Source organism: Dipteris shenzhenensis, chromosome 1 (genome assembly GCF_047967505.1).
Source record: "Dipteris shenzhenensis isolate YYH24624 ecotype China chromosome 1, Dip_SZ_1.0, whole genome shotgun sequence".
Classification (NCBI taxonomy): domain Eukaryota; kingdom Viridiplantae; phylum Streptophyta; class Polypodiopsida; order Gleicheniales; family Dipteridaceae; genus Dipteris; species Dipteris shenzhenensis.
Genome location: NC_141596.1, coordinates 5845910 through 5862278, shown reverse-complemented (window position 1 = coordinate 5862278; position 16369 = coordinate 5845910). Strand labels below are relative to the sequence as shown.

At 44.3% G+C, this 16369-nt stretch overlaps 2 protein-coding genes across 2 annotated transcripts in view; one reads left to right on the top strand and one right to left on the bottom strand.

Moving 5' to 3' along the window:
- The first annotated feature begins 2503 nt into the window (after nt 1–2503).
- Nucleotides 2504–4565, top strand: LOC147905290 (RING-H2 finger protein ATL67-like). Its single transcript, XM_087379340.1, has one exon. It carries the CDS (start codon nt 3212–3214, stop codon nt 3917–3919), a length of 708 nt encoding a protein of 235 aa, XP_087235466.1. The 5' UTR covers nt 2504–3211; the 3' UTR covers nt 3920–4565.
- A 7702-nt stretch (nt 4566–12267) lies between these two features.
- Nucleotides 12268–16369, bottom strand: part of LOC147905289 (uncharacterized) — a 75923-nt gene continuing 71821 nt past the window's right edge. Inside the window, exons 9-14 of the mRNA XM_087378893.1 lie at nt 13402–13477; nt 13216–13266; nt 12987–13061; nt 12765–12877; nt 12536–12667; nt 12268–12450 (exon numbers count right to left, since the gene is read on the bottom strand). Of these exons, the coding sequence (XP_087235019.1) occupies nt 12268–12450; nt 12536–12667; nt 12765–12877; nt 12987–13061; nt 13216–13266; nt 13402–13477 (630 nt within the window). The remainder of the gene's footprint in view (nt 12451–12535; nt 12668–12764; nt 12878–12986; nt 13062–13215; nt 13267–13401; nt 13478–16369) is intronic.

Below are 16369 nucleotides of genomic sequence, written 5' to 3'. Positions count from 1 at the left end.
CATAACTTTGTTATTTTCTAGAGTGTATCACTAAGGTTTGTCTAATATGCATAAATTAGGTGTACAAAATTTGGGCCACTTTTTAGGTGACGACAATCAATAACCATGTGTGTGGCACCCATGATTTTAGTTAAATAGATTATGCAAAAGTTGCTTTTTAAGTCATTGCCACAAAATTTGTGCAAGAAAGGGGGTACTTTATAATGATGCCCATATATTATGGATGCTAATTTTTTTCTCAACATGTGCAATGCCATGAGATCAACCTTTTTATGGTTGACTTAATGTAAGGTGAGCTTCAAGGAATAAACCCATAAAAGTACACATCCCTCATAGCAAACTTCGTGCATTCCAAAAGAGGTGCCTCTATGGGATCCTACCCAAACTTAAAGGGAACCTTCCGTCGGATTGGGCATGTTTGAGGGTCAATGCCCGGGCATGCTTCACGAAGTCCATGGGGCCTTGTTATTAGGAATGTCAAACGATTCACAAGCTTTGTACAAGGTATACATAGTTTTGAGCGAAGGTCAAGTAAAGCTTAAATTGAAATGGAGGAACCTAGTTGGGCATTCCCTACCTTTTAACTTAAAAGATTAACCCTCACACCCACAGAGCTTGCATGGATGCTTTGATCACCTGTTCTTCTTATTCCCTATAAACAAAGCCTTAAACTTGGTTTTTGAATCCTTTAAAAGAGATGATGTCATGTTGAAAAGCGTGAAGAATGGATGTGCATGTACTATATTCTTATAGAAGGAGATGAACTTCTTGTGGGCTTTAAGAAGACTCCATGCATGGGATGGTGCCACTAGCCTTTTCCTCTTATAATAATTCAGTTTTTAGAGTTTGAAATTGGATTCCATGAAACCTTCTTCTTCTTCTTCTTGTCCTTTTTGGGAGTCTCTTTCTCTCTCTAGTTATCCTTACCTCATTGAATTGCTCAAGTTTCTATGTTTTGCCTCGTATAAAGGGCAAGTCCCTATTCAACTAATCATGATTGATTGAGAGTTCATGTAATCTTATATAATTGTTTGCAAATTATGCTTAATGATCGTTGATTTGCTAAGTCTCTATGCTTTTCCCAAGTCCCTTATTCAAGCACATAATATTAATCATAGTTGAATAGTGAAAACCTCACTTCCATGGGGAGGGTGCAGCTTCCTATACTCTCTCTCTCTCTCACCCTGGGCACATGACACCTTTTTCAAGCCCCCCAATAGGCAGCCTGGGCTGATGTGGCAAACAGAATGCCAAACGGAAGGCCAAACCTTGCTTGACCCTTGCAATTGGACTGCACAAGCAGGTAAGGGTAGGCAAGGACCTGGCAACCAATGAGAAGCTGCCCCTCATCCCTTCTTGCTCTCACGGAGCATGTGCCCATAACTCCGACGGAGTCCAACAAACTTCAGGCAGGCATGTGCCCGTGATTGTGATTCCTTTCGACAAGCAACTCTCCAAACGGAAGGGAGACGGAAGGGAAAATGTGCCCAACCTCTCTCTCTAGCTTGCTCTCTACACGGAGGAGTGGGTTGCAGAGGCTGGTGAAGCTCATTCGAGAAGATAAGAGGACCTCCCCATGTGTCGGTAACTCTAGGTAGCGTGGGGATTGAGACTTGAGAGGCTCGATTAGCTGTTGACAATGTGAGCAACGAGCAATCCCAAGAGCATGAACTATTCCCAATCTGCAATGTTGGCCTGTCAAATGAACTCTTGGGAATTCTGAGGAAGCGGTGCTAGTAGCTACTAGCAATTTAAAGTGGATGCGGAACGGGTCAGAGAGACATTACCATATTAAGGCTTCCTCTTATCCCTGCTACTCTAGTGATGTGGGGTTGTGTGCTTTTGCTTCTTCCCATCATAGAGGTAGACCGTAGGTTCTATTTTGCAGTTGCAACTTCCAATAGCGCACTCAAGCTCGTCTCCCGAGAACTAATTGGATCATAGGGAGGTTTGTCATGCACGTCCCAGATGGCCCTCTCTTCTGTGAGTGTGTGCACTGTGTGTGTTGTGACTTATGAGCACTGTGCAGCAGCCGTGTGTCTGCCCAAACAAGAGGGAGGGGGAGGGCGAGTGCCTGATACTGCTGCTAATCTTGTTGACATCATCAAACTGTCAGCCTGACTCTCACAAATTCATGCACACAGATATACCACCTTCAAGTGCAGGCTTCATCTGACTAAATAAGATTTATTAGGAAATCAGGATCTTGGGCTATGCCGGCCTGACCTGTTTCTGCTCGTCTGCTGATGATTGTCTCAGTAGCAGAGCGACTTGTCATCTGTTTGAGCCATCCGTGGAGCTGTGGACTGGAAGTTATGGATGTTAGAAGTAAGCATGAGCCATTTCTCCGGCAATACTGCTCACCTTCTTCGCTTATCACCTGTGAGAGATGAGAGTAGCACTGGCTCTAAGAGTGGCTCAAGGCTTCACTTGAGGAGGAGGGACATCGCTCTCTCATCAGCCCACATCTTTCCTTGGCAATGGAGCAATCCTCATACTCTGGCCTGTTGCAGCATTCCCATTCCTCCCCCTCTGCATAAACGCCGTTTCTCATGCCTTTCAAAGGTAGTTCATACGTCCACTGAGCAATTTACTAAATATTACCTTCCTGACTCCTCAATCCTCCTTCCTGCTTGCTGCTTGCGCCGTGGACCCTTGGGCACTCGGCCCTTGGACCGCCCCCTCATCAATGCGCAGCTAGAAAAGCTTAACTCGGACTTCTCATCTCTTCATTTCCCGCACACTGCCGTTGTTCTGGTTCAGAAGATTCAGAACTCCCCCTGCACGCACTTACTCCACATCGCGAGCCTCGTTTCTTTCTTCCTAGGGCCCTTCTCATAGCCGCTGCTGCTGCTGCGGCGATCTTATCGTTGGCATCGTCCTAAGCTCAGCTGTGTTGTTTTTAGCGGGTCGGTGAATGTCAGTTTTGAGCAAGTAACACCCAGGTTTCACACAAATCCTCGTCTTTCAGGCAATGCTGGAAGGCCTTTTTCCTACGTCTGCGGATGCTAGAGTATAAGTCATGATCCTGAGGTTGTGTGCTCATTAGCCTTCTGTAATCTTAGCACAATATGGGTTGCAAGGGCTCCTCCTGTTCGAGTTTAATTTCAAGCCAGTACTCCACAGCCAGGAGCGAGCCTTCTAGTGCAGCAATTCCGGTATCCTCCTGATTCTGGGCGCAATACGACATGAAGCACACGGGGCAGCTTGTATGGGCAACTGGGCTTTAAGCAAGCAGCGATTTGGGGCGAGGAGAAAAGGTGGGATCGCGCTGGGAATGAAAAGGATGAGCCAGAATGGGACAGCGGCGATGCTCACGCCGGAGAACATGAGCAAAGTAGGGCTGGGGTACGGGATAGCAATAGCGGTGGGGATACTGGTACTGGTGTCGACGATCATGCTAGCATCGTATGTGTGCGTGAGGGTGCATGGGAGGGAGATGGTGGGAGGAAGGGCGGGGGGGGGAGGAAGAAGAGAGGCGAGGGAAGCAATTGGAGGTGGTAATGGAGGAGGAGGAGGAGGAGGGATGACTGGCTATGGCGAAGGAGGAGGAGGAGGTGGAGAAGAAGGCAATGGAACAGGAGGTACTGGTGGCGACTGGGTAATAGGAGGGCTCGATCAGGCAACGCTGGACAGCTATCCGAAGATCATCTATGGCGAGAAGAAGCAGCAACAGCAGCCTGGCGATGGCGCTTGCTCCATTTGCCTTGCAGACTACAGCGATGGCGAGGTGCTCCGTCTTCTACCCGATTGCCACCATGCCTTCCATGCTGCCTGCATCGATGCCTGGCTGCGCCTCCACGCATCTTGCCCCATGTGCCGCACCTCCCCCCTTCCCACGCCCCAGTCCACCCCCCTCTCCGAGCTCATCCCTCTCGCCCGTCACCCCCTTCAATCGCGCTACACCACTTACCGGTAGAAGTTCGCTGCTTCCTCTCTCTCGCCTGCCCATTGGCCTCAGATACTCCTGCTTCTTCTTTCCCGCTTGAGGGACCCTACTGGGTTTACAGATCGGCGTGCCTTGCTGCGTGGAGAGTATTTGGGTTACTGTGGGGTATCTGGCAGCTGTTTCTTGGGATTGTAGAGGAGATCGGCCACTGGATCAGAGTGTGCTTCCACTATCTGGCTGCAGGGTGTCTCGCGTATGGAGAGAGCTGCAGTCATTGGATAACTAACAGTCGAAGATTTAGAGAGGAGCTCTAGATGGAAGGTTGGAACCACGCTGTATTTGTCAAATCAGACGATTCTTAGCCTTGTCATCATAAACAGAGTTCATGCACGCAGCTCGCTGCGAGAATTGCAGAGGAATCCGCGTCTGGGATTATTTCTATTGGACGTCGATGCGACGACTTCCAAAGAATGGTTTGGCCCCCTCCCCCGCCTGATGAATTTTCGGTCCAGCTTGCTCGAAACACTTTAAAGCATACTGAAGCTTTCAGGTGGCGCGCTGGCCTTTCAACGTGCTTACGTCTTGAAATTTTGGTCAATTTCTTTTCTACGCCTGTCAAGGCGTTGTAAATTAGATTGAATAGGTTTTCGTAGTGCTTCTCTGTTTTTTGGTTACTAATGCGATCAGTCAGACAAGATTTGGTGTCTACTCTAACAAATGAATGCATCGGTGCTGCTTTGCTTGCTTCTGTGTGTTTGGCATCTCGCCCTCTTTTATGTCCTTGTGTTCGATTGTGATATTGAAATTTCTAAGCGCGCCAAAGTCTTGTACTCAATCATGCCCAGATTTGTTAGGCTTTCTGAAATCAGTTTTCTCATGTGGGTTCGAATTGCCTTAAGAAGGGCGATATGTTTTATGTTGTAGACTTCCGAAATAAAGGATCTTACCCCGAATCAATGCAGTTTATTTAAGCAAACATGCTGGGGCTGCTTAGATGGCTTTCACGAAGGTTTTTTTTTTTGGGTCACATGACTTCTTGTATAGTGTATGTCACAAGGAACTAAGTCTATGCCACATGTCTAGTAGCATAGATTCCTTGTAACCAGCTACTTAAAAAAGATACGAGATGATAGTGAGTCGGCAGATGACATGGCTGTTTTTTTTTATGCTTTCCCTAGGACACTCCCTTCCTTCCGGACAGCCTTGGATTTATTTTGCACGGCTGCAGGTGCACACATTAATTGGCATAAATTAAATGGTTTTTGGATTTGCGATGATGACACCCCGGATTGGGGTAATGATATTAGCTTCACTTGGGTACAGAGGGGCGTCTCTGTCAGATATTTAGGCTGTCAAGTTGGGGTGGGCATCTCTCCTTCACAACAGTTTGCTCCAGTGTTGGAGAGTATCAGAAGAAAGCTCCTTTTTTGGAGCTCAGCCAAACTTGACTTGGCTTCCAGGGTGGTAGTGGTTAACCAGGTTTTTCTAGCCACAGCATGGTTTGTAATGCTTTTGTTGGTACCACTCTAGGGATTGTATCAATCAGCTTAAGAGGCCGGTACGAAACTTTTTATGGAGTGGTCTAGATGGCACAACTGATGTTACAGCCAGGGTGGCTTGGGAGACCTTGATTCTTCCTACAAGAGAAGGGGGTTTGAATATCATCGACCCGGATCTACAGTGCAGAGCCCTACTCTGCAAGGTCATCGTGAGAGGACTTATGCTAAGGCAAGAGCCTTGGAAGGATTTCTTTATCAGATGCATACAGTCTTGCACGCCCACCTCTGGAGAGGATTGGACACACAGTATCAGATGCATTTTCACCACAGTCCACCTCAGATCTCCCTCTTCCCCTCTTATGGTTGCTATCTTGAAAGCATGGGCCAACTTTCGGAGTACTCTTCGCAGGATTCCCCCCTCCACCCGTGAAGAGACTGAAAGGTAGCCTATCATATGGAATGACAGTATTTTAGATAAGCATGGCAGACCACTTGGAGCTTCTCCTTACATGCAGTGGCCAAGATGGGAGAGGGGCCCTGCATCTACTGTGGGAGCATGGAAAGCCTTCAGGAAGCTTCCTGTTGGTTCTTAATCTTAGAGGGAGTGCAGGGAGAGTCCAACAGATTGATGTAGCCTTGTCCTTGGATTGGGTGGAAACAGATGATATGCCTAATACTTGCTCCACTTGGATGGGGGCTTTTTCTAGATTGGGAGTGCCTTTACAGGTGATTGCTTTTAGTGACACTCATGAGGATGCCTTAGTCTTTGATGTTTCTTTGGGGGGCAGGCTGTCTAGATCCACAGACTATATCTTGTTAGAGATACCGTTTCAGCCAGTCAGGATAGTGGGCTTCATGGAGCATGGCTCTCTCTCATAGTGGTACTTGGATCTTGATCCGCTTCTCATCGCCCTGGGCTCATGGAGGCTGTGGCTCTATGGAGGTGTCCCAATTAAGTTTTTGCAGTGGATCCCTGGGGAATGGGAATGGATAGATGAAGGGCACGGAGAGATGGGCATCCCCTTCTTTCGTTACACGGTCAGTAATGCCAGGAAATTTCAGCTCAGCTGTAAGGATTGGAGGCCTACCAGAGCTCATCATTGGGAGGACGTGCAGATTTCTTCTGACTTGCAGAAATTTTTTTGGCAAAGGCTCTGAAAATCCCACCGAAATAGAAAAATCACTCTCTTCTTTTGGCTTTCTATTCATGGTGAGATAGCAATGAACCAATGGAGATCTAGGTTCGGAGTTGACCCTTCTTGCCCTTGTTACCTTTCTGCTGTGGAGACAGTACAGCACTGCCTTTGGGATTGCAGATAGGCGAGAATCATATGGAAGGGTATTGCAAGACTTATCAGCACTTTTGTTTGCCTACCCTTCTTCATGACCTGGGGATCAGTGGCTTGGCTCACTCTTTCAGGGCCCCAAGTCTTCTTTGAGAGACTTGACTCCTCTTGGGCTCTTCACATCCGACGACATCTTGTGGAGTCGTGCTCTCTACAGGATGTTCCGGCCACTCTCTTCGGAGGTGCTCATTCCTCGGTTGACTCTCCATGGGAGATCTTAGCTAGCATTGCAGCATGGCACATTTGGAGAGCCAGACGCACTGAGGCCCTGGAGGGTTCTCAGGTTCACCCTTCTCAGATCTTGGCTAGTACTTGGACAGATACGGTACACACTCTGATGGCCATTTGGGCGACCATGCAAGGATCATCTCGAGCAGCCTTCTCCAGGAGAGTTACTTTTCTCAAAGATTGGAGAGACTCTCCCTTCTTTTCTGAGACTTCTACAGGGTTGACTTGGCATTTTCAGCCTCAGCCTTGGTTTCTTTCTACCTCATTCCTCTGAGGTGTTTTCATTACATTCTTAGCATGTTGTATTTCCGCACAGAGCTTGCTCTAGTGAGTTTCTTTCTTACTTAATAGAAGTCTCCTTTTTGCAAAAAAAAAAAAAGAAAAAAAAAGATACGAGACTATTGAGAGTCCTTGTCCTCAACAGGGGGATCAATGGAAGTTGGTCAGTTCCATGCCGTCCTCTGGACTCTCTTCAGTAGACTCTCAAAACTTGAATTTGGCACAACTCATATTGACAGCATCACCACTCGTAAGACCAGAAATAGGGAAGAAAAAAGCATGAAAGATTTGCCGAAGAGAGGTCCAAACATCCTATTGTCTGGGATGAAGTACGTAAGCAAAGTGGGTTGTAATCCGGGGCTTATTTAATGTGCAATTGGAGTAGGAGACAACGCAATGTTCGCAAATGCTGGATGCAATGATTGGAGGTTTTTGGGAATAGTAGGATAAAGTCAGAAAGTGAAGAGACCTGAACAGAAGTACGTGGAGTTTTAGATGAAGCTGAAAACATTTTATTTCTGGCTCAAACTATAAATACCTCAACCATAATTGGATTTTGCGGCTGTGGTGAATTTCGTGGCGGGTCGTCTGCCATGGTTCATGGTAATGTGATCTTGTGGAAATCATCGGCACATGATTTTTTTCAATGGCTCTGTAGAGGCTGGAGTAGCTATCTTTCAACACTTGTAGTCTACCTGCCTTTTTTCTTGCAAATGCTGGTACAGTACTATTGGAAGAAATTTCTATTGCCCTTCATCTTCAAATGTCCAGCAACATTGCTGAACTTTTTACATCTACATTGGACATATTTCTGGCAATGGTATCGTACGATTGGAGTATGCTAGATGCAATGATTGGAGGGATTTCGGAATAGTTGTAGGCTAAGCCAGAAAGTAAAGAGACTTTGGATAGAGTAAAGTGACGTTATAGATTAAGGTGGATACATTTTATGTCTGTCTTAACCTACAATACCACCACCTGCCAATGTCTGGTTTTTGCGGCTGTGGTAGATTTCACCTATAAATTTGGGTTTATGCAAAGATTAATCTCTTGTGAGACTTATCTGATCGTTCTTCATAAACTTAGTCATTTAGGAGATTCATAGGTGACTTATTCGTCCTAGACATACCAAACTTCAAGGAATTTATGTACAAGATAAGTTTTGTGAAATTAATTGTACAGCCAGTGGAAGTTGTTCTAGTTTCTTCGATCTTAGCATTACGCAATCTTCTTTAGGTTTAGAAATTGATTTTTTTGATAAACGACAACCACCTGGTTGAATATCATATAAATGCCTTGGATTGACTCAAACATCTTTGATATGGCTAAATATGGAGTGATTACTCCCCAATTCTATGCCTCATCCATCTTGATGTCCTGCTGCTGACGATGATGATGATGATGGTTATGATGATGCCGACGATGATGCTGAGATTGATATATATAGTCGAGATATGACTATGTTGTACTTAGGACTTAGTACTGCCATTTTGCATTTTTTTTGCATTCTGCATTGGTGTGGATGCTCGTTTAGTAGCTCCACTACCACAGCTCATTGTATCAGGTTTTTCAGTCTCATAGACCCATCGGTCTTCCGAAGACTTTAATAAACTTTCTTTCTTTGCACAAGTAAGAGTGCCTCTCTCTCTCAATTTAGTAATTTAATCCTATTACTTCTCACAAGGGGCTATAATTCAAGAACTTCACTCTGCCTTACTTTGTAGTCGTTATATCTTTGGCTTTGGGTATGTTTAGAATCCTTGAACATAGAAATCAAAATCCAAAGTGGGGAGCTTTTCTTTTGAGTTGGTAGGTTTGTTATATTTTTGGAGGTCATCTACTCTTAGGTACCTGCTTAGTTTAGTTTAGTTTTGATACTATTTAAAATTTCCACCCCCCACTTTTATTGTAGATAGTAGAGAAAAAATAGGAGGATTTCTAGTGAAAAGAGAGAGAGGGATTATGTCTAAGTTAGACTGTAGTTGCATTGGAATATGTCCAAATCTGGACTTAAGTAGTGGGTAAAGAATTTTTCGAATCAAAATTCCTAATTTCACTTCTGAAATGAGTTTCATCACTGAGGCTACCTTTCAGGCAGGCCAAAAATTTAATTTGTAAGATTGGATATATTATAGTCTTATGAAGTTATAGGTAGATTTCACAGTGGCTTAAAAAGGTATGGAAATTATCAGCATTTGATTGCTTTCAGTGGCCCTGTAGAGCCTGCAGTGGCTACCTTACAACTCTGGTAGTGTCACTGCCTTTTTCCTTGCGAGGGCTACAGAATGCTGGTACAGTACAGTTGGAAGGATTTTTATTGCCTTTCATCTTCAAAGGTCCAGCAACATCTGTGAACTTTTTACATCTAAATACAACGTACATCTGAACGCAGTGATTGGAGGGATTGGGGAGTAGTTGAAGGCTAAGACAAGAAGTGCAGAGGCTTTGGATAGCGTTAAGTGGAGTCCTAGATTAAGCTAGTCTGGCATGGTTCATGGTAATTGTGATTTTGCCAAAGGGTATGGAAATTGTCAGCACTTTCTTTTTTTCAGTGGCCCTGTAGAGCCTGGAGTAGCTACCTTACAGCTCTCGTAGTCTACCATCGGCGCTTGCTTTCTGTGAGTTGCCTGCGGTAACTACCTTACAACTGTGCTAGGCTACCTGTTTTTGTTCTTGCAAGGCCTGGTACAGTAAACTTTGAAGGATTTTCGATGGGCTTTCATTTTCAAAGGTTCAGCAATATTGCTGAACTTTTAATATGATGTCAATGATTATCTGGAGTCCATGATTGTATGTGAGAGGAGTTGTATCTCAAGGACCTCGCTGTTACTCTCTATCATCTGTCTTCAGAATTTTGGGGGTATTATATGTGAGAGGAGTTGTATCACAGGGGCCTCGCTGTTACTCTCTATGATGTCTTCAAAATTGTTGTAAGCATTAGAAAAATGTACACATTTTGAAAGGAAAACCTTTACTGTGAATGTAGAAAGATGTGCCTTGTGATGAGGCACGACTATAGGAGTAGTGGGTTAATGCAAGAAACACTGCGTTACTGGCTTACCCTAAAGTCTGTTGTTACCTTGCTCTTAGGTAGGAATTTATCAATTTATTAGCATTTTTCTTTCTCAAGCAGCTTTGTAGTAGCCACAGCCTTGGTAGTAGCCACATTACAGCCTTGGTGGTCTACTTCTGTCTCTTCTTGTGAGGTTTCCAGTGTTGGGTTAGTAGGGTCCATGCTTCATATGTGAGGCCCATTGGAGGAGGACACAGGGGTTTACACCTGTGGAATATGCATGTGTGTGAGGTGTGCGATGCGGGCGCAAGCAGGAGGGGTCAACATGGGCACATTGAAATTAGCTAAGGGCTGCCATATGGGCAGCAGGAGGCGCTGGCATTAGAGCATCATGAAGGGCTCGTGCATGAGAAAAATGCACAGCCATCTGGGCTGCAGGAATGGCCAGCATAGGTGGCATACAAAGGCCCATGGCTGGGGCTGTTTGTGAGCCCAGAGTAGACTGGAGGGATGGGGGCCTTATAGCCCTGCAAACAGTTCGGCATGCAGCAAGCAGGTTTGCCAGATCTGAGCAGTCAATGGGGCCCTAAACAGGTGGCAGCAGCAGGTTGGTTGGCCGGTGACAGGGTGGGGGATAGCAGCCCCTCACTTATAAACGTGCTCAAAGGGGTGGTCTTAGCATGGAAGGTCGGAGGGAGCCCCCCACAGCAATTGAAGCTTTGAGAAAGCAAGCAGCAGAAGGAACTCTACCAGCTGGAGTAGGACAGATCCAGCATCACTTTTCGGTACGCATCTATTGGGAGACTTGGCTACAGATGTGAGGTACCTTTGGGGATCTTTTGTTGTTGATATTGTTTGAGCTGGTGGGCCTTTATATACACTTGAGTTTTCCTGCCTAGTTTTGTGTCTCTCTTCAGATGTGTGTCTCTCCTTGTAGCACCTCTGTACATGTGTCGACTAAAAGTTGATCTTGAGTGTGAAGTGATTCTGGCAGCATCCTGTTTTGCTGGCTAGGTTGTAATGAGCTTGTCACATCTTTTCCTAAATTGTATCAGAGCCAGAAGTCCTTCAGTGATTTACCTCGATATCTGAAGGATGAGACCTTTGCAAGAAGGCAGGCATTTAGTCAGACAGGTGTGACTCTCGTGAGGTTGAGATTGGACAATGTTGTCAGCTAGTATTGTCTTTTCAGTTTCTTCAGTATGGCTTCAAACGTGAGCATTTACGATTTTGGGGAGAATGGAAAATTGGATGGACTACTATCCTCTCTGGAAGATAAAGATAAGAAGCCATTTAATGGCTATGAAGATTTGGAAGGCAAACATAGAGATGGACCTGAAGCTGAAGGATACTGTGATGCCATGGCTGTCCATGATTATTGGACATTGGCAACCTCAGACGGTGTAATTCCACACATTCAACTGATTGATACCACCTCTGAAGCATGGACAGCTCTCCAAGATGTGTGCCAATGCTTGAAAGGTAGTGCTATTAATGAGACCAAACATTTTTAATTTTCTTTCTTCTTTGCAAAGTGTGGTTGCAAAACTCTAAATGTCTTACCTTCAATGTAACTTCAGACTTTGACTGGCCTTGCTCCATGTCCCCTTATTTAAATCTATAGAATCCTTCTTTTACTTTCTTATTGTGTAAGGCATATCCATTGAAAATATCATTGACCAGGACCAGTTGGGGACGACAGGCCTTTGGCAAGTATACTAGATAAATCAGCAATAAGATCTAGAAATGCTTTCTTCTGTTGAGCATCAAATGATTTATAGTACGTACGATGGAAATAAAGAATAGTTACTTTTACCATTGACACTTTTTCTGTGTATTATACTAAGTTTAATACCTCAGACAGGAATGGTTAGACACAACCTTTCCCTTTTTGAGGAATTCCCAGGATCACGGGAGAATGGCCATTGGTAAGATGTGCTTATTTAAGCACAAGCAAGGAAGCCTTCTCTCTAAAGAAATCTGGCATTTCGGAGAACATGAGATCCCTGTTGTTTAACCATGCGCCCAAGTATGTATGGCATAGTTTAGTTGTGTCGCTGTTGTTTGTAAACTCTCCATTATCCACTGTTTAAATGTCTCTTTTGCATCTTCTTCTGATAAGTTCAGTACAAGGATATCACGAAGATAGTACACATTTTGAGGTGTTGCAATTTCTGGTATTCCACTGGAGACCATCTACAGATATTTCCAACAAAGGGCTTCAAGGGACGTCCAAGGTACTTCCATATTTAACAATTAGTTGTACAAAATATAGACTTACCAAGTGAGCAAGATTAAGCAAGAGATGAGCACTTTCACGAAGTTTGTTGAAAGCGTGTCCACACAATTCCTCAAATTGTTTGAAGCGGTCATCCTCAGGGCCGCCCATGACATATGCCATATCTGGCGTAAACTGCATGAAAATATGTAGTAATATATTTAATGGGTGAATATGGTCTGGACATATGTACAATCTACATTTGAATTGGGAAGAAAGGAGGTATTCTCACTACAAATCGAGCTCGCTCTCGTTTTATGCCAAATTTGGATTTGAAGTGTCCGAGGATGTGACCAAAGTCAATATCTTCAGGGTGGTTATGGTAGTAATCATTAATTAATACATCTAAATCACTAAAGGTTTTTGCTTAACTTAAGTGGATTCAAGCAGAGGATACGAAAGAATTCGCCTGTTCTTTTGATCATAACATTGTCATTATGTCGATCTCCTATACCCAAGACGCATGTAGCAACACAATATGCAGCACATGATTTCATGAAGTTATCCACTGCTTTATTGTATTCTGGACCTGATCATATCATAGCATTGACATCATACTGTTTTTTCTCTACATGATTTTTCTAAATTCATGCCTCGTCCTTTTTTTTACAAGTGATCGTTGTTCATTATAATTGCTTCAAGCAACATCCGCCCTCCCCTTTACTTTGATAGATCCCCTTTACCTTCATAGACAAGTGTCGGGATCAAATGATCCCTGTCAATACTGTGATGTTCTATAATATTAGGGAAACTTTTGTAAAATTTTTAAAAAAATATTTAGATTAACAATATGAAGGCGGTGAGGCTAGATCTAGAATGAATAAGCAAATATATATTAAACTCTACTAAAGCCTTGAGCACACAATCACCTGTGCGATTATTAGAAACCAGCCAATTTTGAAGTGTCTCTACTCGAAATACAGCTTTTGCTCCTCCTCCATATTTCTATTAAATTTAGAGATGCATTTTAGTAATGTTTGCACACAATGTATAAAACTACAAGAGTTCTCTATAATGTCACAGAAACAAAAAGAGTTATTTATGTGTGTAGAAGCTCATACCCTTGCGTGGCCAACATCTACCCATGTTTTAACATAATCATACATGGTTATGGACACAGGTGTACGTGTGCAAGCATATTCATGCATTGTACATGGGCAATGATGCACATGCATAAATGTAAAACAAAGGATGGACATCAGTTTAAAGACCTGGCTCGATGTACATATATGCATGGCTTCAGTGAGAGTGGTTAGCTTGATAGCTATTAAGAAGTTGTACCTTTTTAAGGGTTTTTAAACTCATTAATTACTCTAGCAATACAAATCCATGAGTATCAAAGCGTAATTAATTACTCTAGCAACAGTAATCCATGAGTATCAAAGTATATGAAAATGTCCACTCGTGACTTAAGCGACAGAAGGGCATTTTAAAACTATAGATTTATGAGTTGATGAGTCTTTTTCAAGCATGAAGAGGAAATAGAAATGTGTCATAGTCATTTGGTTGCTTATCAATCCTCCTCAATTCATTCTTAGCTCTACGAAATGGAAATGGAATACAAGGCATCATTTTTGCCAGGTCATGAGATTGCACTAGATGCACGATAATTGTATGTTAAGAATTGGCTTGAAATTGTTTGACCTCTTTTATTACTTATTGCTAGTTAGCATGCTCATTCCATGTTCTCTCCATCGAGAGGGCCTATTACAAGTGTTTGCATTAGTAGTTGTGATTTCAAAATACTACATTGCAATTGCATGGCTTGAGAGCCTTAGCTATATGGTGTGGAAGATCCATAACCAAACCTAAAGTCCCAATGAAGTATACAATATGATATTAATGCAAGATATAATTACACCTTTGTTCAAGCTAAAGAGAACTTCTAATGTTGTTTTGACGATCCTTTTGTTTAAACATTAATACTACTTTCATTATTTGGAATCTTTGATACTCGTCCAAGGACTACGTGGCAAAAGCTACATGATAATTTATCAATAAAAATTTTATGCCATATTACCATGTCACTCTAATATCGAAACGTTGAGGTAATGTTACATCTAACCATAACTTTTTTTTCTTCTTTTTGCAAGAAGTAAATTCTATTAATGCTTGAAAAAACCATACAACCAGCTTCCAATAGGAACTATCGATGAAAACAAAGAAAAGAGTTGATTGCCAGCTACAATAACAACCATTGGATTCGGATCTCACGGATCATCGCCTATAGAGAGTCCGAAATAGGAGCTAGCAGCCATGCTGGTGGTCTATATGTCGAACGAATACCCCTCGTGGAAAAGGTGTAGAAAACTCTTGCTAGCCATGTTTGACAAAAACGTTCTCGCCTCTCGAGGTCTCTCGAGCCTGGAGTACTGGGCTCCCAAATGGCGCGCATGTGAAGATGATATCTTGCTAGATGGCTACCAGAGTAGCCATCGGAGGGGTCGACTAGTCCCCCATCACCCTGCTACATCTGGCCACCCATACGTTCCAGGTAGTGATGCTAGAGACGGTCTCCCATACACCATCCTCCAAGAGAGTTGGTGGGTGTGAGTAGGTGTGCTGAATTGCATCACGGATCTCAATCCGGAATACCTGCTGTCCATGTATCCTATAAGCCGGCGTGACAGGGTCAATCACAAAGGCGTGGCCTCCCTTCTGTGAGTCAGGCCACCATCCCCCACGTGAAATCCTTGCTCATCCTCTGCATGCTAGCAACAATCCTGAGGGTGCAAACTCGTCTAGAGATGGGGCCGAAATCGGCCTATGACCTCTCGTGGGATATCCTACTCTAGGCAGTGGCACTCCCTCAAAGGGGACCTTGCTGTTGCCTCCAGTTGTAGATGACGCCCAATGCGAGTGGTATACGAGAAGGAGACTCCTCTATCTGGTCCGTGAGTGCCCTATGTGGGACGCGCTAAAACCACTCCTTGGGTCCCACAGAAGGTCGCCCAAGGATCTGCCCTTCCAAATCCAAAGGCACCAAATTGCTCCCTCTAGGATCGATAAGATGATGGAGGGATCGATGTACCTAGTCCTGCCCAAGTGACCCACAATCTTGACCCTCTGCCACTCCAGGTCCTCTAGGTCCATCTATGTCTCCTCTTCCAATTGTCCTACAATGAGGCTCTTGGTCCCACCCAATAGAAACGAGACTGAGGGGAACCAAGAGACTCTCGAAAAAAGCGGTTCCGGAGTGGTACCCATGTTCACGAGAACTATCCTGACCAGCAATGGGGGGTCTAGGGCCTCCATAGTCCCTCCCACCATGAGTCTAGGATCGCCTCCTCAATCTCTTGCATGCTGATACCTACTACTTGGAGGTAGGAGAGGGCCTATCTATGGGCCTCTGTCTCTCTAGAATGTCGTCTACATGTCCCACAAGATATGGCCAGTCCACTATCCCACTATGCCCATCCGATATGGCCCAACATGTGCCCCTCTAGGTCTCTGACATCTGGGTGCGAGATGAGACGCTACCTCTTAAACTCCTCTCTACAAGGCAGCCTAGCCCATATGAGTCCATCTGACAATCTCTGCTATACTCTATAGAGACTCCGCATCAATGGAGAGCCCCTCCCTATTAACAGAGCCTCAGAGAAGATCCACCTATAGGATTGATGCCACTGCCCCTATGCGAGGTGTGTTCCCAAGAAGCCCCCTTGGAGTAGGAGCTTCTAGAGTTCCTCACTCGGAGTAAGGCCTCTCACAACTAGCTTGCAAGAGGGCTCTCCTCTGTATCTCTGGGTCAATAATGCCAAATCCCCCCTGCATCTGTGGCAAGATCACTGTCTACAAGTCCATCCTGGCTGTACTGTTGCACATTCCATTCGATCC